We start from the raw sequence: 24780 nt of genomic DNA on the forward strand, positions 1-24780 counted from the left end.
GACTTCTTATGCAACTGGTGAGCCTCACATAAACCAAGATCTATAAAAGAAGTTTTGGCTTTCTTCGTTTTGCTTTGAAAATGAGTTCTAACATTTGCCTTAAAGACTGTTGGACTATTTTGCCAAGTATTTATTCTCATTTATTGGACTGCCGTGTTGCAGCATGGGCTGGAAATCAGAAGAAAAAAAGCCTGTTTGATGACAAAACAGATTGAACGTTTATTAAGAGGGAAATGCTTCTCATCTTTTTAGGCCTGAAGAGTAACACCAGGGGCCTAATGTCATGTGGGAGAATAAGAAAAGAAAGTTAGAGGAAGGAGTTAGAGTTCCTACGAAAATATTCCAAGTTGTCTTACTAAAGAGTATACATTGGTGTGGGGGTTTCGGGAGTTCACAAAAGGAATTTGGCTTTGGATCTGTGTGATGCAATGGATGTTGTACAGAGTTTGCATATCCTGCTCTCTTGTGGGACTACGAGTGATCGTTTTATCAAATGAAAAAGTGGACATAAGATCTACATAAGATCTACTAACAGAGTATCTGCTCACCACTGTCTGTTTAGAACAGATTTGTCTTGTAAACATTGAGGAAGGGGAACGTCTTCATCTTATGCCAAACTGTCCCGTCAGATGGGAGGTTTGCTCTTTCCTCCCCCTTTCTTTGTCCTTTCCATTTTCTTATCACCTGTCCTTCTTTCCCATCTCTTTTGTGTTTCCTTCTGATTTATAACCTGCCAGAGACGGTTGACTCTCACAGTTTGACCGCTCAGAGAATTATAGAGGGAGCATCAGGGGGCTGCATAAGCCAGGAGAATTCATAGGGAGGAGCTGCCCGTTGATGTTGCACAGTGGCGTGGGGTAGTCAGGGTCTTGGCACAAGGCCGAGACTACACCAACGGAGCCAATTGGCGTTAAGGTGTTAAGCCAAAAGAATAACTGGAAACTGCTTCAGCAAAGGCCCTTCAAAAAAATGCTTTCGAGTAAAAAAAAAAAAAAAAAAAGAAAAGGCTGAATAGAAAAACAATTGTATCTTGAAGGCGCAGGAAGACAAATAGAAAGGTGAGTGATCAGGGTCAGCAACAGTCATGATTCAGAGTTCAAAATGAAAGAATGAAAGTCACAAAAGGGTGAAGGGGGGGAAAGTAGACGGAGAGACAATGAAGCTCATTAGAAAGGAGTATTTAAGGAAAGCACCACAGACTTATCTCTGTATGAAGCACAATGAACTCCACAGGAAATGCCATTCATTCATTTACTTAATGTACGTGCCACGCGTTCTGGCTTTTAAAAAAAGTGTTCTTCCCGGGAAGACATTGTGTCACCACAATTGAAAATCTTACACTCTATTTGTGATAATATCGGGGTTTCAGTGGTTTTTTGTTCCTTCTGTCTTCAGATCCACTGTAGCTATATTTTCATGACTCAAAACATTTTACTTAAGCGGGAAAGCAAGTGTTGTTATAAAAATGTTTAAACAACAATAACAAGCAAGGCAACATGTTTTATTCACTGACGATCAAGGCTACTGGTCTTCAGTATTGTATGACATTGACAAATGTCATGTTTTTCGCTTTCTTCAAAGAAGAGACTCACATTTATGAGGTGCAGCTGCAGTCTTGCAAGACTCCTTCTGTACAAAACATTGATGATATAGTGTGTGTGTGAATGATGACAGAATCCTCCATCCATTGCAGTTGGTGTGCAAGCTTCTCTTCCAGATGCATCTTTGTTTAGCTTACAGGCAATTTATTGATGGTCCCCTCAGACCTCATTTGTTCTGTACAGGTTCTGAAAATGTTTCATACTGTAGCTCAAGCCTGAGCTCATCACAATTCTCTTGGAGCTCAGGCAACATCAGGTAGCAAGTAAATGCATTTAATATAAGGGATTCACACTGTTTTCCCCAGCATGCTCATCGTCTCCCCAGCAGGCCCAGCTCTGAAAACAATCTACCTTCAAATAAACAGACTGAAGTATTTAGTGTCAAAAGACATCACGTATAGAAATAGGCAGACTTTTGCATCTTTGAATGTTAATCTCCTATGAAATCTCTCACAGTAGAGAGAGCGTTTTTTAAGATGTTGTTAATTTCCAATCCATTGAGTCATTACATTCAACTGATTTCAAATCCATGACTCTTCTCTTAATCCAATTATCTACAGAAGTAAACGTAATTAGGACTAGGATTTATTGGAATCATGTCAGGCTTAGAAAACCCCCCTCTAAACTCGCTTATTATTCCACAGTGAAAAAGGTTTACTCGCCACCACTTACACCCATAAAACGCAGCAGTACCAGCTTCACCCTACGCACATGTGGAGCATGGTAATTAAGGCTGATTCATAGACTGACTGTGGTGGTGATTACCGAATCACATCGCCATTGTATTACCTTCAGTTGATAATAGGGCTAATGAGGTATTACATTATGTGTTAAATTATGTCAATGAGTGTTTTATATACGGCATGTAGCTACAGCCAAGATCAGCCACATGTGGGAGGATATACTGGGTTTCAAGTTATACGAAAGGCATGAATTAATAATTGGCCTACTGTACCATAGAAAATTATAAGTGACACGACATGCATTATTATTAATGTATTTACAAGGTTGTACTGTTTACTCATCATTTTATCATTACTCCAGAGTACTTTCACACTGTCTTCCACAGTTTTAATGTAACAAGGTCATACAGCATAAATATATAAAAAGTGCAGCTCACTGCACATCGGGTTAATAATTGATTTTGATAGCTTTTTATTTGCTTTTGACTTTTTCCCTTGTTGACTTGCACTGCATGGGCATATACGAATAGAACCAAGCTGTATTACCTCATTAATGCCTGAGTCAACACGGAGGCTGATGGCAAAGACAGTTTCCTGTCTGTCTACAATCTTTACTCAATTGACTGGCATTGCTTTTTCTGGAGAGATGCATGTGTTGACATTTTACAGTTGCAAAAACACGGATAATTGCCTCATCCCCCACAATAGCAATAGGCCAGAACTTGAATCAAACTTATATAGAATTTACCTGAACTTTGTTGACACTTTGTGTCGCAAGCTAAATGTCACTCTGTATTAATAGCTTAAATAATGGTTATTTTATTCTGGGCAGTAAAGTATGAACCCGTCATGCGTTTTTAGTTTCCAAAACTGCCCACGTAAATGTGCCCACACACTGGGCTTTATGCTAACACAGTTTACTATTCTGTGAAAGGAGCAAGAGGCATTGCTTGGAGTCAAAGTTGTTCTTGAAACATTTCATAAAGTATTTTGATTTGTCTTGTTTGAATATGTCCTTTTTTTCCATTTATTTTCTGATGCAAGGTCGAGTAACACTTTTTTAATTTCTGATTTCTTTCAGGATTCCATCATGTTTTCTCTCGAAATGAACAACACCAAGCCAATGAACCTCATCCTCACATCATCAGCCACATACTTTGCCCTACACTACCTGCACCCTGATGTTAAACTTTATGTGAGTAGCTTCTCTTTGTTTTGCTACATCTGGCCGTGCTCACACCTCACACCTTTTTCTGGTCGCAGAGTTATTGGATATGTGCTGAGCTCTTTTTGTGAAGGGTTGCCATTGACACAAAAGATTGTCTAACAAGATCACACTAATCATTACGTTTTTTTCTGCAGTTTATAATTTTTAAATGTATCCAGATGTATTTAGCTTCTGTCAAGTGCCAGATGTTTTGAATACAGTCTGCCACAGCTGTGCAGCTCTGGATAGTGAAGCTTAAGAGAGACAATGAACCATGTCTGTTTTCTGTGGATATTCCCCAGTGGCTGCTCTGCACGAGGCAGTTTGTGTTTTTAGCTTTTATTTTCCACACTATAAATCTGTAAAAGAAGTTTGAGAGTTGCCAGCAACAAGCAGGGCTGATGGCATCGGCTGTAAAATTAATGTTCCAATGAAATTGGATATTCCGACTTTTACACACTATCTCCAGATTAAATCTATGAATTAAGTCCACGGACGCCAGGAAAATGCTTTATTCAGCTGCTTGAGTTTCTAGTTAATAGAGTAATAATACTGTTATTGGGAAAAGTGTTAGAGCAGTTGTGTTAGCTTTGTAATTGTAGTGTCAAACTATGTTGGTGTTTAAATTGGCATTGGTCTATAGAACAGAAAAGTCTTGTTTATGTGTAACAGTCTTTCAAGCTAAAAATGTGTAACATCACCAAGCTAAAAAAACAATTACCTTAAAAGGGACTTAGTTAAAGTAATGAGATTGAGTATTGATGTCATTGGTAAATGACCTCATTTATTCATTAAAAACTCTTATTGATTACTAACTAACTTAATAACTATAAATAAAGCTATATTAAAACTATTGAGTGTATACAGTTTTAAAATGACCGAGCTACAAATAATTTATAGGTTGCGTTATTTATTATATTATAATCTTTTCAAATCCTATCAGTCCATGTTGTGAGCAGTTTCAGCCTCCTGTGCTGTTGCAACAACTCAATATTATACATGGTAAAGGAAAAATCATAATGAATATTCCATCAGCTTTATTTCTTCCCACATACTGACAAAACATTTAGGATGGCTTGAAAACGTGTCTTTGGCAACACTTGAGATTTGACAGTCTGCTGCCAAATGGTAACCTTTAAAGGTCCCATGTCATGGCCATTTCTACTGATCATAATTCCATTGTTGAGGTCTACTAGAATAGATTTATATTGTGCAATTTTCCAAACTCACATTGGTTTCTCATACAGCATCTCTGTATAGCAGGGGTCGGCACCAGTAACCAGTGGCACACTAGGAATAAGTGGAATAAGTGTGCAAAATATTTAAATTTTATTTTCGGATCCTGAACGAGACCGCCGCCAGAGCACGTCTCCCCGTCACCTGCAGAAGGAAGCCATGCACGCAACGCAGCCCCGCTCTCTTTAACTCCAGGCGACTTTCTGCCGTTTTCCTCCGTAATGTAGTGCTGATAGTTTCACCACAGAGGAAAGCACTTCACAAATTGCATTACCCATAAGGAGCTGTAAAAATGCCGCAGTTTTTGCGTGGCGATCGATATCGGCCGATACTCACTCTCTGCCGATCGATCGGTGCTCTCTAAAAAGGCCGATCGCGAGACGTAAAATACATGACACTTTTCTCTGTGTGCGGCAAAACAAGCTCGCCAAAATGGCTTCACCAGTCTGGCAGTATTTTAAGGTGTCCGAAAATGACAATAAAATAGCGGTGCAACGTGTGTGATGCAGAAATCCTGCAGCTCCACCCGCTGTGACGGATCGGTGAGCGGAGCAAAACACACAAGAGTTAGACCTAACACACTTAGCTATTTGATCTACCTCTGGAACTAGTTATAAATATATGTATTCCTCACTGTCACTCATTACTGGATCAGTGAGCTGCATGAGATACTGACAGGCTGTCAGGAGAGAGAGAGAGGGGGAGAGAGGAAAAGAGAGCGCTTCCGCTCATTTCTCCCGTGTTATTATCCAAAGTTAATGTAAACTTGAATAATGTACTTCATTTGAATGTAACAATTATGTTGGTTGTTGTTTGTGGAAGTGCCAGTGAATGAGCCCCATTAACTGAGTTTTAAACATCACTTTTACACGAGCGTTTTCATCGAGCTCTCCCCCCCCCCCCCCCCCTTGATAATTCACGATCGTGGGCACGCTGATACATTTTTTTTTTTTTTAATGGCACTTCATATCAAAAAGGTTGCCGACCCCTGCTGTATAGTATGTGTATTGGTCAGCTCGCCCACTCTGTTCTGACGAGTCCACCACCGTTACAGCGGAACATCAGTGATTATGTGTTACAATGGTGTTGGCAACCAGAAAATGACACCAGTAATGACAAACAGATGTTTGGGACATTGCGCGGCTCGCTGCTGCGCGGTGCGGACAGTGTGAGCTGGGTTCATTTTCTGCTTGCTGTGTGGGGTCTGCGAGACAGCGAGACATCGCGAATGGACGCGGGAAGGGGGTGCTGAGGGGGCTGCAGCACCCCCATCTGCGAGGCTCCACTAGCACCCGCACCCCCAAACGTGGCGCACCTACAGTGTAAGCGCGCCACAGTTTCGCCACTGCGAGGCTCCACTATCACCCCCAATATTGATTTAATATTTACTGTGTTTTTAACCAATATGTCAATGTGCTTCAGACATGAATAAAAACTACGCAAAATAGAAGAAAACGCTATAAAATGCTTGAAAAATAGTCAACAGTATTGTGCATTATGAGCAGATGCACATAACAAGTAGAAAAACACAATACATTAATTAGAAATCACAGCTGACCACTTACAATGGTGAAATGTTAGGAGAATGTCATCGTGATATGCTGACAGCAGTGTGATACCACATCCTGTATCATGTCCTGTCGTGAGCCTGGACAACATTGCCTGTGACTGCAGGATGTTTTCGTGGGATGAGCAGTATCACTGGGGGATAATAGTGTTTTACTGCAGATTGCAGTGTAAGAGAAACAGCATCTGTTCTGTGTCTGAGAAAGTACGTCATTGGCTTGACAGCTTGGCTCAGTGTCACAATCGCAGCTCTTGTTGGGTTTCAAAATCTAGCCCGAGTACATAGACTTGTTTAAATAAACAACACACAACAAAAACATGTAGAAGGCACAATTTAGTCTATTACGTTTTGTGAGTTATTATACTTTTTAGTTAGTCGCAAAATAAGGGTTTCCACTTTAATTCACATATGCATTATGATATAATCACCTAAGATAAACCTATAATACTTTATGGAAGAATCTGAGGTCAATCATCAGGCGAAAATATGGGTCATATTATCTGAAACTCATACATCCATCCCAAAACAGACTATCAGGAAATAAGTATTATCAGAACTAACTGGAATATCTGGTAGACGGTGACGTATTTAAAAAAAACAACAACTTTGAGTTTCTTGAACTTTACTGTGAGCCTGCAAAATATCAAACTGATAGTCTAATCTGAGTTATGTCATCATTAAAATGTTTCCCTTGTTTCTTCCGGTCCTCTGCCTGGTTCTGTCGTGAGTGGCTTTCCCTCCTTTTATTTCTGGAGATTCCTTTCACGCTATTTTTGATCTTACGTCAATCAAATATTCATGTAGAAAGACCAATGACTCCCTCAGGCTTACTTGGCTTCCACCATTTGTTTCTGTCTTGCTTTGTGATGCAATAACTTGCGCACATAACTCACACACTAGACCGGCTAGGAGAGGGACTTTCATTATTTAAACAAACATACTCCAGCTTGATAAACATTAATGAGCTGATTTGCAGAAAATGCGGTCACACACGTGATGCTATGAGCTCAATAATGTTTAACTTAGTCCAAATAAATCTATGTTTGAGTTCAAACTTAATGAATAAAGTGATTTAAAACAAAGCATATTAAAACACAAAGTAAACTGGTGACCGATTACACTGCTTTAAAGGTCCCATGTCATGCTTTTCCGGTTATTACCCGTCCCCTTGTGTGTTATGAAGGTTTTTCTGCACGTAAACGGTCTCCAAAGTCACAAACCCTCAAAGTACACCCTGTAGCGAGTAAAACTCTAACACAGAAAATACCTGTCTATGCTGCCCCAGAACGCCTCGTTGGAGATTTCTCTTTTTCTTCCTGGTACTAAGTGACGTAACGACGACCCAAATGGATCCATTGGTCCAAATGGACCAATCCGTGGAGCCGTTACATTACGTCCGCGGAGCCGTTACGTTAAGCCCATGGATTGGTCCAAATTGACCAATCCGCGGACTTCCTCACACACACACACTCAATCTTTTCTCAGCTGCAGCTCCGCCGATTTCTCCTCCCTGAGACGGCGGGACGCGGCGAGGCTGTGAGTCGGTGTGTGAGCACACACACAAACTCCCAGCCAGGCTGCGGGTGTGTGTTCGGGCTGGGTTTCGCTGTGTCTCGCAGACGGCCACTGGGCGCATAGGGAGGGGGGGGCAGGAGCTCCAACAAGCCGTTTAGGACAGAGAGTGAATACACATACTATACAGAGATGCTGTATGAGAAACCAATGCGATTTGGGAAAATTGCACAATATAAATCAATTTTAGTATACCTCAACAATGGAATTATGATCAGTAGAAATGGCCATGACATGGGACCTTTAAATCAAATCCTATTGTACTGTCATGACAAAAGTTTCCTTCTACAAAAAAGCTGCTTGTGAGTGTTGATGAGAATGAGTGTTTACAAAATGAGTACTTATTCAGTACTTTATTTTTCACTTAGACCTTTGTTCTGCTGGAGAAGAACAAATCGGTGCCAATTTTATAAATCCGGTTGAAGGACTAACAATATAAAAACTGGAGCACATCATTATTTCCTTTCTTAAATTGTTATTTAATGAGTACATGTTTTTACATACTGTAGGTGTAACTGTCTACAAGCTTACTGTAAACGGTCTCCACTGCAATGTTCACAATACCCCCCCCCCCCCCCCCCCCCCCCCCCCCCTTCTTATTCATGCAAAGCTTAATGTAAACTCCATTATTTCCCATCGGCCCAGACGAGGAAATGGCAGTGTCTAGTCGATGGGATGGATGTATATATTTATACCTTGTATGGAGCCAGATTCCAGCCGACTGTGGTGACGCACAAAGCTAAAAAAGGTCCCATTTCCTGGCCCCACTCAGGAAGCAAAGGAAAGACCATGGCTCCAACAGGGTTGTGCGGGCTGTGCTCGTGGACACTTAACCATAATAAACATTTCTTTTTAACAGCACCCTGCTCAGAGAATAGAGGGAGAGCTGAGTGGAGGTCAAGAAAAAAGTAATAGAATCAAAGGGATGGGCATGTGTGATATGACAAAGTATGAACAGACATGATGTGTATATAAATAAATAAAAGGCTGACTCAATGTGGTGTTGTTGTAACAAACAGGCTCTTGTTTTATAACCTACAGTTGGTGATTCTGACTGGAAATAGTATTTAATGAAACACATTTTCATGACTTGCGCTCTACTTTCCAGGTACAAAATGACTCCAAAATTGGCCTTCATGCTAATGTACATCACAACAACGTCTACAAGAGAGACTTTCCCTCTGAAGATGAAGAGCTGGTCAAGTGGGCGAGTCAGGAGTTTGGGGGTGTAACTTCATTCACCACAATCCGAAACCTGAAAAAAGTGACGTCGACAGGAACAAAAGGTGAGCGTTGTTTTAGAAAATATATTTTTTACACTAACGGGGTTTCTTCTATTTACTTGTTGGTTGAATTAGCCAATTCGGAAGAAGTCAATTACAGTACAACTAGTAAGATGCCAAAAGATGAGGGAGGATGTATTTGGAAAGCATGATACTGCATTATCCATCAGATTGCCAAAATACTGTACACAACTTTCTGCCTGCTTTAAATAGTTTCAAAGTTATCAGCCCCACTATGATTTGTATCTAGAGTATGCTATCTGCATCTTTGTTTGGTCTAAGGCAGTATTTGTGTTGCCGAAGGGAGCAAAGGAAGTGCTGGGGCACAACATACAGCTTACATAATTCAGCAGAAAGTTTGCAGTACAGTAATCACTGCTGCATACTGTGTTTGTTTACACATACAAAGCTCGCTCTCTCTCTCTCTCTCTCTCTCTCTCTCAAAATAACATTTATCACTAACATGCTCTTATAAGTGTGTGGGAAATGTCCCCGTAGTGTGAATCACTGACAAAACACTGCTGTGATAAAGACCACATTGCATTAAAATAACATGTTTTCTATCAAATATATATATATATTTTACTCAACATGTTGATTTCCAATGTGCCCATGAGAATGTCTAGGACCTCAAAACTACACGTTATGAAGTGACTTTTAATAAAACATAACCTAGACAAGAACAGGTACACCGATAAATACATTTAAAAAAAAATGTAACCAGGAAATTGAGTATGTAGGATCTGATGACTGAATAGTGAGTACAGCTGCATTACATAAAGAATCAGACACCATTCTTTTTTAGAATAAGGTGTGTGTGGGCCAAAGACCCTCTAGAACAAATAAGAGTCTACTAAAGTATATTGCTATGTCGCAGTTCTTTACACTAAACACACGGAATACACCATATATAATGTACTTCTACTTTTCACATTTTACATGTACACACAGTACATATACTAATATTGACATTTATTAGACGTTTCCAGAGGAGAGCTATGTGTCATCCTTTACCCTATGCAGCAGTGAGCTAAACAACAGCTTGAGCAATAACAGCAACAAACTGAATTTAATAACTAGACTAGAGGATCTGTTTAGAATTAGTCAAACCTACCTTGGGGAAATGTGTATTTATTTAACCATTAACATACATATATATAGCATATTTCAAGCATGTGTTCTTTTGGTTTTGCAACCCAAGTGAAAGTGCTTTGTACTTTATATTGATGACAGATGCATGTTTGAAACACACATTCCTTAGAAACCCTCATGAAAGGCTAGACATCACAAAGATTATCATGTGTCTTTTGAGTATTTCTTTGCCATTAGGTGTTAATCTTCCTTATTATAATTGTCCTACCTTCTCCAGATGTGATGAAATGTTGTGTTTTGAGCCATCTGTGTTTTACTGACTCACAGTCAAGGGCATTTAATTCAAGCAGTGCCACAGAGTTGACGTTGCTATTTTGTTGTGTCCCTTGGCCCATATTGAGGTGTTAGGTGAACTTGTGTAGGCTTTGTGGTAGGCGTTTGAAAAGTCTGACTAAACAACAGTGCTTTGCTATGAAAGCTTGCTGAGGAGAAAATAAGGAAATGTCCCTCAGGTTGCTTTTAATGTCTCGATGTGAATTTAAGAGAATGCTATTGCTGGTATAAAGAGACTTTTCAAGGAGTGGGATAGACGAGAATATTTGTGAAGTGTCTATTTGAATTGTATCATAATGAAGTAAATGTTGATTGCACAATGTAACGGCTAGGGTTGGCTAACATATTAATACTATAGCAATAGCGTAACATGAGACTAGATATGGTCTTGATTTAAACATTACTAATGATTATTTCTACAAAAAATCTCACTGTGTGAATATTTTGTGGAAGCCGTCAACCCTATAATATTGTTGCAATAACGGTATCATTGTACTTCATAGATTTGGTGATGTTAGGTACGCATAGGCTTTGTAGACTCAAGCAAGATGGCAACACAGTTTTAAAGAAACTTATTTTAAAATATAAGTTACACAATATCCGGACTGATAATAAAAGATGATTAAATTGATAGGGCACTCAAAAATCATTCTATTTGCAAATATATTTCCACATGAAAGGAGATTGTTAAAAGTTTTTTCTTGGAAGATGGAGGAGGAGGATGCTTGGCTTAAATGCAACCCTCAATATATTCAGGGTATATTCGTTGTATTTTCCAAGCACTCATATTCTTGTCAAAATGTGGCTCAAATTGTTTCTCGGCATTGGCAGACTATTGGTTTGATAAGGTTATATGAGGTACTATTGTGGGCTATTTCCCCCCCATTTCCAGCATAATATTTTGGAATGAAAATGTGCGTAGCAATTTAAGCTCTGCAACAGGATGCACCTGCAAACCATCAGTCAGCATTATTTGGTCAAAGGCTGAGCGTAGTGAACTCTCATGAGACTGCTCCTGGAACTTCTCCCATAGCAGGAAAGGTAAGGTACTAATGTGCCTGTCCCGGCAGTTTGGTTTGATGCTGCAGGCTATCGCTTTCCAGTGTCGGCCACCCAGTAAAAGTCTGTAAACAGAACTTATTTCACCGATTAGCAACATTCTCTCAGAGCATCACTCACATTGAAACTACCCTGTTGTATTAATAGTAAAAAAAAAAGGCTTACATTGTTATTTATTATTGCCTATGATGGCAGAGCCGCTGCCCCAATGCAACATTTGGTAACAAAAGTGCCATCAGTCTATTTTTTTGAGCTGTCTTTTTTCTTTGTAAGACTAAGCATGCAGGAATAATTGTATTTCTCAAATGTTTTGTTTAGCCAACAATGAATGCTAAATGCATGTTTGTGGTTTTACAGGAACCAAACCTGGCTCCTCTAACTGCACACTGAGAAATGAAGATGCATCAGAGAAGCACTTCATGAAGATTGAAACAGCACCCCTGGCTAAATCTTGCTCCCCATCGCCACAGAACCCAAATGATGAAACTGAGCTTCACATCATAAACATCCCAGAGACTGCCATCCCTTGGTAAACCTAACGATCCACACAGCATGGAGCCTCCTGTATGTTTTTTTTTGTTGGCAAAAGTTTTATAATGTTTATTCTGATTCTTCATATTGCAGCAATGTATCAGTTCACGTTGGCACTAAGAAGACCAGCGTGTTCCTGAGAGGCCCTCAGGGCACCACATGGACCTTCATCAACCCACTGCACACACAGTTTGGTGTAAGCTAACACACACAAACACACACATATATTTGTTGTCTCACAACCAAATGTAAAATAGGATAAATGAGGACACAGACTCCACTCAATAGTAGAGTGATATAGCTTAAAAGGGTTAGAGGATTTCTTACACACAGTAAGCTTTCCCATGCCTGTGAACATGTCATTGTGTGACTGCTGCTGGAAGACGGTCTCTAAGTGAATATTAATAATTTATTTAACCTGGTCTTCTCCTTCTCTACAGTCTAACAATGACATCGTGCTGCTCGCCATCCCACACAGAATCCCGCCTTTAATTACACTGAACAGCGACAATGCAGTGGATGTGCAGAGGAAAGCTTTAGATTATTTCAAAGCCAGTACTTTCACCAGCTACACTGAAGTCAGACCAGAGTATCCTATGGTCCTACTGGTCCTTAGAAACAACGACGACCCTAAAGGTAAGACCATTTCTTAGCTTTGAGGCTTTTTTTACAAAGAGAATAGATGGAGTACTGCAAAAGAAAGCCAAGCACAAAGATGGAACATTTGGAAGATGAGTGCTTGTTAAGCCCGAGAGGCCCCGGTACCGGGGAACTGCCGCAACATCTTGCAGGAAACAGTGTCTGAGGGCATGTTCATTTAATAAAACTATGAATGTTTTATATCCATGTAACGGGAAGAAACTCATCTAACTGATAATTTTTTTTTTTTTTTTAAAAAGAAAACCCACAATGCTAACACTGAGCCTCTGAATTAGCAACGAGCGAAAAATGCTAACACCTTACTGCACCGAAAATCACTCACAAAACCTTATTATTTATCTTTTCACCACATCCAACACATCGTTTCAAATCGTGAGGTGACAGACTCGATTGACACCGACATTACCACTGAATTATACGTATTTGCGACGTTATAAGCAAAAACGGACATCAAAACAGGTGACGCTAGGTAGCTAAAAATGCTAACATTTTTACCTTGGCTCTGTAGTCTCTCTAAAGTGGTCTTCAATGGCATTAAAACGATAAAAACGCTGCTGAAGTTAATCCATAGGTTAATCCAATGTGTCTGTGTCCCTTTGAAATGATTTCTGATAATCCATAAGCATTAAAACTGCTTTTCCGTTTCCAGATGTCAAAGCTAGAGATAGGTTCACTCTGATGGAAAATTACATGCGCATGTGGGGGACTCCCCCTTCGATTCTATTGGCTCTAACAGAAAGAGGTGTCAACCATCAAAATCGAGCAAGGGAAGCCAGAGATATGTCAAATCCACCCAAATGACCCCAGAAATGGTTTCTTTTTGCTAAATCTCTCTAAAAAGGTCAAATGTCACTTGTTTTGCATCAATCTTGATACAGGGTACTTATTATATGTTGTACTTTGGATTCCTAAAGCTTTTAGTCTACTAACCCATCATCCAAGGGTGGTTTTCACTATAAGTAAAAAAGAATTTTTGGACGGACACTATAATTTACAGTTTTTTACTATGTAAAATCTGAATTTTCTTTAAAATAAAAAACATCTATATTGATTCTGACTTTTCTACATCCAACTCACAGGTTTATCATTACTTTGAGAAAAAAGATTATTAATTTAACCCTTTTAGAAGGGAAGATATGGTCATTTGTTCTGGGAATGTCATTTTCGAGCCTGAGACCTGAAAAACAGGCTCAGGGCTTAACAGGTTAATACGTAAAAGTAAACATACATGGCATTTCTTTTGTTGATCTTCTTTTAATTTGATCCATTTTTCCCTCAGTTACAGAAACTGCACCAGCACCAGTTACCCCCACCACCACTAATGCCCCCCACCAGATGCCCCTGCTGATGCAGCTATACACCTCCCCAGACTACCGCTCTCCCATGGACCCTAACACCAAGGTGCAGAGTGACAAGAGAATTTATGCAGAGGTAAGAAATCATTCACCCTCTTCGCTGTATTTCACGCCTCTTAACTCAATGTTTCAAAATCCCTTGAATACGCTTATGTATAATTCTTTATTTCAATGTGAAACACAGTTGTACACTCAGAAAATGCCCATTTGACAGATTATTGTGCTTAGTGTGCTCTTTCCATGCTGATTAACTGTGTTTGTATCTGTTTCTGTTTCCTGTAGATCTCAGGGCATACCTTGGGGGACATTGTGTTGACCATCAAGGTGATCAGCTGCTTTGTGCGCTCCACTGGCTCATGCCCTGTCGTGAAAGAGCTGCCCTTCATGTCAGAAGCTTGCTCTGCAAATTTGTGTCCCAACAGCACCCGACTGAGCTTCTCCTTAGATCAGCTCCACGAACTGACGACCACCACGTGGGACCTGGAATGCTCTGTCAAACTTTGCTACAGTGAGGTAGGAGTCAACATTTGAAAAACACGTCATGACACAACTCTTAACCTGTGTTACAAACTTCCTTTGTTTGCCTAGAATATTTTGTGGTGAAGGTCATTGTAGATCTGTTGTGGTGGGAGACTTTTTTTTAGTCTTAGCCAACAGCAAAAATACTAAAGCTTGAATGTAGTTTTTCACACACTTATGACAAGTGACCTTTTGGGTATGGTTAATAACGCATTTCTTTCTCTGCTTCACTAGAAATGTGGAGATGGAGGAAGAGTGAAGAGGAATCTGGAGGTTACCCAGCCGTGTCTGCAACCACCAAGTGAGTTCAGTTTAAACTCCAAAATATGGATCAGTTAAGTTTTAAGTGCAATTCCCATTCTGCTCATTGGAAGACATTAGAACAAATCCTAATGTGCTATTAGGCAATTAGACTCAGGTAGATACAAAGGTTAGTTCATTTTCTACTCTTTCTCTTCTTACAAAATTAAACTTTCCAGAGAAAATATTACCCCAAAATTCACAAAGCAGTTGAATATTTGGTAGATTATGTGTAGATCATTTTCCTTTTTTGTATTCCTTTTGTGTTTTTTTAATGTAAATATTAACATAATTATAAATAAAAGAGTATTAACAAATTGCCTAGTTCACAGCTAATATAAACATCTGCAACACTATTAAGTAGTTGATAATTTATTTTATTTGTTTCAACAACACATCAAGAAACAGATAAAAAGACAAATTGCTTTTTGAGTAATGAAAATATAAACTCTGAGAACATATATTACCTTATTTTGCCTAAGGACCTAGTTGCTAGTCTGCTTGGCCAGTGAATCGCAAATCATTTTCATCCCAATTGTGGCTTTCAGTGGCGCGCGGGCGGTTGTCATAGCAGTGAACTCAGGATATGCAGTGAAGCCAGTGAGTGGCTGCGGGGCCGGGGCCTCGTCCTTTAGGAAGGTCTGCAGGCTGACCTTGTGGCCACAATCAGAAGTAATGGCCCTCAGGGGAGGGGGGGGGGGTTCCTTTGTGTTTCCAAGGGGTCTGACTGTGTTGCTGTCCAAACACAGCCACTGGGCCTGCTGCTATTGTTGGACCATTCAACACAGTTGACTCAAACAAGGAAAGATGTCATTCTTTAGAGAGAAAATAGGCTCCAGACAGATGATTAATTCAAAGTCGAATTCGAACATTTAAAAAAACACAAAGGAAGAAGATGTTGATTCAATGCGGAGTTCCGTCAGACTTCTTTGGAAGAACTGATAATGGATGTGTTTATTCCTTAAGCTTCCTTTATCCTCCATTTCCTCCTAGAGGAGAAAGATAAGGGTTGGTATGTCAGTGTTGCAGCATACAGTGCTGCTGCAGCAGACTGAACTACTCATCCATGCTTTCCTGTGTCCTGTTTGTCCCCTCTTAGTCTTTGCGTTTTAGCTTGTGCAATAAAAATGTTGTGTTTTCCTGGAGACTTGGAACTGAATCACAGGAATAGTGCTAGTTGTAAAGAAACGTGTCAGGTTAATAGCTTTGTTTATGTAGTTCCTTTCATTATCCAGTGTCAGAGATACAAAGGGTTGTATCGGCTTCATTCCTGTTTGCTAGTGTTCATACAGAGGGCTCTGCCTCCTCCTGTCCACCTGCAGTGGAGCGTCTGCTTCCTGCTCTTGTTTATTCAGCTTTGCTGTCAAAGCCTCACTTTGTACAAACCAACACAGCAACTGATTACAGAAAAAGGTCTCTAGAGAAAGCCTGCAGAAGTTGCTGTGATGTTTCTGGCTCATTCAGGGTCAAGGAATGTTCCTCGTTGACAGATCAACAAACTGGGTTGTCTCTCTGGGATGCAGTCGGAATAAATGCCCACAAGATGTCACTGTTGTGATCTGGGTCATGTTTAAATCACTTGATATTTGTTTGATCAAATGTACAAAATCAGGCTTTGTACTTTCCTAATGTCTTACAGTTCAGTTAAAATGTTCTGATATAGTCATTAAGTTCATTCAGGCTCTTTTCATGAGCAATAATACTGCACAAAGTGGTGACTCGTTTCTACTAAACAAACTCACTCTCTTCTGTCCTTCATGTCCTCTATTTAATGTACTTCAGGACAGGGAGGGTTATAAAGCCCAGTGTAGCACTTAGCCTAGCACATTCCACCAGGAGGCAGGAGGCAGGAGGCAGGAGGCAGGAGGCAGGTGAGAGGAACTCACTAAGGTGATGATTAGTTTCTTCCAAATGTTCTAAATACTTGGGATGATCTCTACAGGTAGCAGAAGAAGTGAAGAAGGAAGGGTATGAGTTTGTGTTTTCTTGATTTGACACAACACACTTCTGTTTTTTGTGTGTATAGCCTTGCATAGCCAAAATATATTCTTATTTGATGATTTTGGTACATAATTTAAGTCTTTACATTTTTTTGTTAATTACTTCCCAGTTCAGTTAAAAATATAACATTTCAAACCTTCCAGCTGCTTTCTGTCAAAGTGATTTAGACATGATCTTGGTCTAAGTTTAATTAAGTTGGTAAAGAATATCATGTTTGTTTTCTGATTAAAAAGCAAAGATCAATGACTGGCGAGTTTTAGGTGAAGTCTGAGTGAAGGGGGAATATATCAGTGATTTATTGCACAGCCTTTTTGAAATGACATCTCTCTCAAGGTAATCCATGCAGGGCCTTGCCAGACCACAATGAGCGAAGCAACACTGTGGGATGGCCTTGCCATGCTCGCCCAGATGTCGATGCCACAGAGCTGCATGTCATGGGCTTGAGCGAGTCTTAGTGTGTGCCCGTTCTCTTACTCTTTCAGAGCTGATTTAAGAGAAAATTATATTTTATTGCTGCTGGCTCAGATTTTTATGTTTTCTATTAAGTTTGTCAGAAATGAAGGACGTTGTGCGGGGCGAGCACACAGAACCATCAATGCCAAACTTGATTGTAAATTTGTATTATTAAATTACAACGGAGACAATGTTCAGTTCAGATGGGTCGAACCCTGCCAAAACAATGTTATATACTGCGTGGGCTTTGCTTAAATTGCCATGGTAACTAGAAGGGAGAAAATGTACTATTAAAAGATATTGTGCAAATAGCATATATTTTACATAGCTGCTGTTTGTCGTTTCTTTAAATCTATACCATCAATATATATCACTATATCTAGTTATCTTTTTTATTTATCTTCATTCAATTGTTCTGTAATTGTGAGAAGGATTTGTTTTTGTTTTAAACACCTTTATTTGTGCATTCCAACAAACTCCTACACCTTGAATTCACAATGCATTTGCCTCAGTACATAATATTCACTAGACACACCAGTACAATTACTGCGTGGGTGTTTTGTTACACTGCAAGAAGATTTGGTTCTGGCAACCGGTACTTCTGGTTTGCTGTACTTCTCAGGAGAAATCAGCCAATCTGATGAGGTTGCTGAAATCTTTGAACTTTTTGCTGTTCCCGAGTGAAAAATAATATTATATATATTTATCTCTGGATCTGAAACAAAGTCTTTGCTTCAACAACTATCATTAAAATAATGATTTTGACACAAATACAAAACAAAATCAGAACATTATTTGTGATTGACCACCTTCTGTATATCAAGAGCATCTCAAGTCATTCTTTGTGGCTTGTACATCTGTGAAACTCTTGCTGTTTTTTATCTGAAGCTTGCATACATTGTGTTGTTTCCTGTGTATGTTTCAGCCCCACCATGCTTTGATTTCCGCCTACCTGGCGTTCTGGGCATTGCATTTGGAGGGTTCCTGATTGGAGTATTACTTATTGGAGCACTGTGGTTTATCAAAATAAAAACAGGTAAATTTTTTTTTAATTTAATATAGATCTAAGTTGATATTCGTCTGTATTTGAAATTGTCTCAATATGATTTCCTCAGGTTACCCAACTGGACTGGACATTAGCTCAACTGCAGCTAATCTTCCTGGTAAGGGCTTTTTTCCTTTTTTTTCATTAGTATCTTTTCTATTTTTTCTAGGTTCTTATTGGCTTCTGTCTCATGTTTCTTCAGGATGTCCTTGCTCAGGAGCTAAACGACAACCAGTTTCTACCAACCCTTCCCCTTCTGAGAACAGTAGCGCCAATGCTAGCATTGGAAGCACCCAAAGCACACCGACCAGCAGCATGGCATGAGACTATGGTCATCTCCACCTCCAGCAGAGCCACTGTCTTCCTTCAAAGTCACTTATACGGGTTATGTGCTGTTTGTTTTCTTTATCAATGCTTAAAAAGCATTTCCACTTTAAATTCTCCTTAAGGAGCACAACTTATGTCTTTGACCCATCAAGCCTGAAATGGATGTGTCCGGGGAGGGTTTTTTATGGTGGATTGGAGTAGCTGCGAGACGGATAACAGAAGTCTAATCAGTGGCCTCTGACGCTCACCTCTGTATCCTCTCTGTTAAGTCAAGCTCCTAGACAGGAAGTTAAAGAGGGCAAGAGGACAAAAAAATTGGCTCCCAGCAACAGGAAAAACAAACCATATCCCCCAAGAGCCTACAGGAAATTCGCTGCATTCCTTCCAATGAATTGTGCTTGCGTGATGGCGGCACAATAATAGTTAACAGGACACAATCCAGTCAAAAGATAGTCTTTGAAAAACAGATGAAAAGCTGTTTTGCATTCACATCTAAGCTTCTTAACTCCAAAGGGCTTCTGGCTAGGTCAGTCCAAAGTGTTATCAACAACGTCTCTGGAACTGAAAGGCTCATCATGTTAGGATCTCAAACCCGCCAATGAAGTGCTCACTTAAAGGGCTATTCGTCTTAATTGGAGTTTGAGGTCAATAGTTAACAGCTACCTCCTGTTATTTAGAAATCTGGAGCTAAGTTTAAACTTAAAACTAGATTTCTCTGGTGAATTTATATTATTTTCTGCTTTATACTTAATTTTATGTTTTATTCTGTGTCACTTTTGGTTAATCTTTTAGTTGATCTTCTGGGTCATTTGTAGCTCACAAAACAAAGTTATGGTGCCATTTTTATGCTATCCAATAGCTGTAAAGATCCTTTTTATGAACGTCTGTCTTTCATTGTTTATTGAAAGTTACATAGAAATATACTTACACTTCTTAATTACTCCATACAATTATCATACATTTTATTATTTCCCTCAAGGAAGCAATACATTATGCACCATTAAGAGGAAAAACGTGTAAGCTGAGATGAAATAATCACTGTTGTAATGCAAATCGCAACATGAAGAGATACATGGCTGTATCCAGAGCTGAGTAATGTGCTTATAATGAGGAGTTTGTACCAAATCTCTGACGTCAGACTTTTGCTGTATAAGGATTAAAGCGCCACTAATACAGCTACGCCCACAGGGTGGAGTTTCCCCAAAATAGTCTGTCTGGATGTTGAATTCCAGCACTTTTCCTTTGCACATATCCATTTTCAGTCCAGCAATATTGCCTGACAATTTGTTGTTACCACTATTTTTAACAATACTAAAAAGGATACGTCTGTGGTAACATCCATACAAACATGAATATGAATGTATTGCATCTCACTGTTTCCAGCCAGGTTTAATCATAATACTAAATTCTATTTTGATACGTGTTTGCCTCACTTTGCAGTCAATTCTGTGGGATGAGAAGCTAATGTTTGTTTAAACAAATGGGTTACAAAACCCCATTTCTGGTGAGAAACTGACAAACTTAGACCTGTTAACTGTATATTAGTCACATCAAATATATACCAAAAAAACAACCCCACCCCAACTTTCCCAATCTTGTACATTTAAACTTCCCATTTAAGTCACCAGTTCTGAATACAGCCTACTTGGACTAGCATGATCAATAGTGAAAACTGTATGAGAGCAGATTTGATATGTATTGCAACTAGATATCCTCATTCACCATTTCTACTCAGACCAATACAAATAAAAGCACACACAATTTGTTAGTTAGATAATCGTGAGCCTCAATTTAATTAATTTTAATTAATTTAAGAAGTAGGTTGGGTTTAATCAAACAACAGACTTTCTCATAGATTCCGCTGTTAGTGTTTAGTCTTCAACAAAAAGTTGAATTATTGTTACATAAGTTATGTACTTAAATAAGTGGGTGTATGCACATACTTTTTTTTAACCCAACCCACAATCAGTTCCTTACCATTACCAAGTAGTTTTAATTGTTAGACATGATCTGCACTGCAGTGTTGCTGGACATTAGTTAAAGAACATTCGAAAAATTGTGAGTGCTTCTTTCGCACGATGGCGTACGGACTGTTGTATGAGGATACGTTAGTTGCAACTACACATCAGTCAATCATTTATGCTTTTCACCCCATGAAGAGTGCTTTAAAACCCAGATGTATTTCCAGCTGTCACACAACATGCCAAATGCTATGGAAATGGACCTTTGTGAGAGACCAGTATAACTTTCTAATGATTCATCTCTGCTAACCCTAAGCCCTGCAGTGCTAAGTCTAGACAGAAGATGCATACATGCATAATAAGGAACTCATGAGAGCTAAAACTGTAGTGACGGTTGATCCGTAAATCCAATATTTGGTTCAATGTAGAATTATTCATGTATTTTCTTTATCGTATTGCCACTCTGTTACCTCTTTGGACATATTCCCAGCACATGTGTTGTGGTATCAGTCAGAAATGTGTATTCACAGTACATAGCTTTGGCACAAGCACCAACATTGTGACTTTAAAATGTTTCTTTATAAACATTTGACTCACTAATCTACTTGTACATGCATATATATAAGTATATTTTCACACTCCCGATAGTTACTTGCCTTCTTTAGTTAAAATAATTTATTCGCCTTCAAATGTAATCACAGAAATATTCAACGTTTCCGAAGTAACTGCATTTCTAAAATGTCTCCTCATTGTATGTGAGCCATGTAGCTTCTTACCCCCTCTCCTGCTCAGTGTGCGTGCATGTACAGTACATTTATCTGTGCATGCCTAATCTCCTTTGTGTATTTTGTGATACGGAGAACAAAGAGGGCCAGTACAAATTTCCACTTGAGTATTTGTGCAATATGATGAGGTAAACTCCTATGTAATGTCTATAAGTAGTTTTTTTTTACCATGTTTTTTATATTAAGTGTTGTATGATATTTTGACTTTGACGCATTTTCTCAACATGCTTTGTTCTTTTACATATTTGGAGAACTGGGACAATTCCTAATCATGGCACTTATCAAATGCATAACATTTGTTTTGTATTGTAATCTCTTTTTTTTTTTTGCCTCCTATAGATTTGAGTTTCAATAATATTGTAGTCACAGACGGTGCTTGTCACATCACATGTCAAAGACAAAAGTTAGACTTTTGCTCACCCTTCAATTCCCCTGCTGTCCAAAATATGGCATATCTCTGCTGATACTGACATCCTGACATTGTTGTGTGTTGTTTTTGCCATCTTCACTGGGTGTGATGGGGAAGTATTCTGAAAGACAGAATGTCTGTCCAAAGACGCATCCCAGGAAGAGTATTCATCACTCACGAACTTCTCCTTCACAGGGAACGCTCAAACTTAAGAGTGAAAAGGTTTGGCTGGTGAGAACTTTTTTTCATTTAATTTTAAGATATCTTTTTTTTTAAATGTCAGGTAGTCCGTACCTGTGTTAAACCAGTCCCAGGGACTGACACCTTCTGTCTGAGCACTGACAGTAAAATCAGACAGGCTGCCAGTTTATTCACCTGTAGATCTTCGTTACCTCTGACAACAGCTTCCTCCACAATGGACACGGTTGTCTCTGTCTGTGTGTGTGTGTCTCTATGTGTGTCTGTCTGTACAACAAACTATACCTACATTTATGTGAGCAGATTCTTTCTCCAGCCCCTAACAATGTCCAAATTATGAATTCTTATTAAAGAAGCCTGAACAACATGTCAGAATGTCTCCTTAGATTTTATCTAGTATTACATGCAGAGTAACTTTTAAACCATTTAAAATAGAGTTCATTTCTTGAGACAATACTCAACTGATGTCATGTACCTTCATGTTGTCTGTGAACCAATATATGTTTTGTCTACATTTATCTTAATAAAGTGAATATGACAAACGTTATTTGAGTTTTCTGGTGTCTGTCTCACAGCATAGCGGCATTGTAGTGGGTAATCACATTATGTGGGTTTGGAAAGCAGAAGCTCCCCGGATCTCCAGGGACAAGTTATGTCATAAAGTAATACAAAAGCACATTTGGAAGGTCTAGAATTATTACACATTTTAAAATGTTTAAACAACAGTGACAAAAAGTAACAAATACAATGATTCTGTATTTGCTGTAAACTGCTAAATATTGTTGAACATGCTGTGGAGAAAATGTCCTGTTCTCAGTCTGGTGTTGTCAGATACGAACGCTGCGACACCGTCACTTGAGGACTTGTTGCCTCTAAACTAGGTGCAAGCTTCCTCCGTTATATTCTGTGTTACTGATATGATGACACTTCCACATGAGAACTGTTAGCTTAGAGAGACTTCTCACATCATTAGCGACAAAGATGAAAAGTTGCCTTCTACCCAAGAAGCGGACATGTCTGGTTTGGCCTATTTACTAATAACCGGGATTCTCACAGTTTAAACAGATCAAATCCAAAGCCTACACAACAGGAGTCGAGATAAGAACCTGAAAAACAAGATCTTAGGAAAGAAAATCCTACATTGTAACATTATTTTCTCACCATCCACTTTTGAGGAATTTCTCAGTAGCTGATTGAATATTCTCATCCTTTACAGCGAAAGTGAAATTAGCAAGATTAAAATGTCAAACAATACACCATTACAGGTAAAAGTCCTGAAATCATCATGCTACTAATGCACATCCATAGACGGATAGTACAAATGTACTATAATATATATACTGTATACTTATCGGCCTCTGAGTAAACATGACAATTACCTTGATACATGATATTCTTTACATTTACTTTGTTTATCTTTTTATTTTTATTTCTCACACACATGCTCTAACATTTTTTAATGTGGTTCCTAATATGTGTAGTTATTAAGCTCTTATAATTATGCAGAAAGTGTTATCATTTGGTGTTATTACATATAATCGGATAGAGCAGAGCGTGCCAAATGAGTGACGTGAAACACAATGAGCTTAAAGAAATGAAAGCATTACACTATAATGGTGTTATGAGTCATATATTACCTTTATTGTAAGGAGAAATTATAACCATAATTGTGTTTTCTTTCATGGATAGCCTTTCCTAAGGTTTCAAATGTTCCTTCTAATATACAAAATCTTATTTCAGGACTGGAGCCAAGGCACACAATACATGTTTATGGGCTGCCGTCATCTCCAGATACGACCATGGAACCATTTGGCCTTCAGAGGCTGGATTATGTGACGCCTTTGTGTGTGTCCTTTCAGGCTTACCAATTCAGCTTTACATCTCTGCACACATCTTTTCTTTTCTACAAAAGTACATAAATCATGCAACAATTACCTAAGGGCAAAACCTTTCATCACAGCTCTGTAATAAAAGAATGAAGGTGTAAATCAGAGAAAAGGGATTTTCCTTTTCTCTTGGTGGAATCAAACAGTCTAGGGTCTTTCTGAATAAAGAAGCAGGCATCGGTATTGGATGGAGCTATGCACTTTAAGGATATTGCTTCTATATAAACTCTCTGTCTTTGAAATTGATTGTAAAAAATATAGCCACTATTTTCAAAAGAAGAAACGGAAACAAGTACAGATGGTGATTATTGAAAGTTTGTTGGTCAGTTCATAGCCTCAAATCATTTAACAAGTGGCATTGGGGTTCATTATTGTATTTACTATGTGTATTATGCATACTGACATCGGTGAGTACAATTAAATAATACACTTTTCACATGTCAACTGCTTTGCATGTTCAAAAACGCGAAAATGTATATGGATGCTGCTTGAAGGGGAAACCAACCTTTAACTGACACTAACAATATCTGTTGTAATAACCATGCTGCAACATTAAAAGGCCACCACAGAAAAGTACAGTGAGAGTGAAAGAGATAGGAAAAATGGGATTATACAAAGAGAGCTGAGCTGAGCTAGGGTGAAGAGACAGGTTGCTCGCAGCTGAATAACAGCAAAGGCATTGTGTTGTCCGTAACCTTCAATACAATTGTCTTCATA

The 24780-nt window shown here is 39.0% G+C and overlaps 1 protein-coding gene across 3 annotated transcripts in view; it reads left to right on the forward strand.

The window, feature by feature from the left end:
* eng (endoglin) overlaps nt 1-22724 on the forward strand; it is a 38401-nt gene extending 15677 nt beyond the window's left edge. For 2 of the 3 annotated variants that reach the window (XM_034123119.1, XM_034123118.1), the window contains exons 4-14: nt 3366-3479; nt 8975-9152; nt 11991-12162; nt 12258-12360; nt 12605-12800; nt 14104-14255; nt 14462-14692; nt 14933-14999; nt 18378-18488; nt 18568-18615; nt 18700-22724. In XM_034123119.1, the coding sequence (XP_033979010.1) occupies nt 3366-3479; nt 8975-9152; nt 11991-12162; nt 12258-12360; nt 12605-12800; nt 14104-14255; nt 14462-14692; nt 14933-14999; nt 18378-18488; nt 18568-18615; nt 18700-18821 (1494 nt within the window). In that variant the 3' untranslated portion in view covers nt 18822-22724. Of the gene's footprint in view, nt 1-3365; nt 3480-8974; nt 9153-11990; nt 12163-12257; nt 12361-12604; nt 12801-14103; nt 14256-14461; nt 14693-14932; nt 15000-18377; nt 18489-18567; nt 18616-18666 lie in introns of all 3 variants that reach the window. The other variant, XM_034123120.1, reaches the window with a different exon arrangement.
* The last annotated feature ends 2056 nt before the right edge of the window (nt 22725-24780 follow it).

Source organism: Trematomus bernacchii, unplaced genomic scaffold (genome assembly GCF_902827165.1).
Source record: "Trematomus bernacchii unplaced genomic scaffold, fTreBer1.1, whole genome shotgun sequence".
In the NCBI taxonomy this organism is placed as follows: Eukaryota; Metazoa; Chordata; class Actinopteri; order Perciformes; family Nototheniidae; genus Trematomus; species Trematomus bernacchii.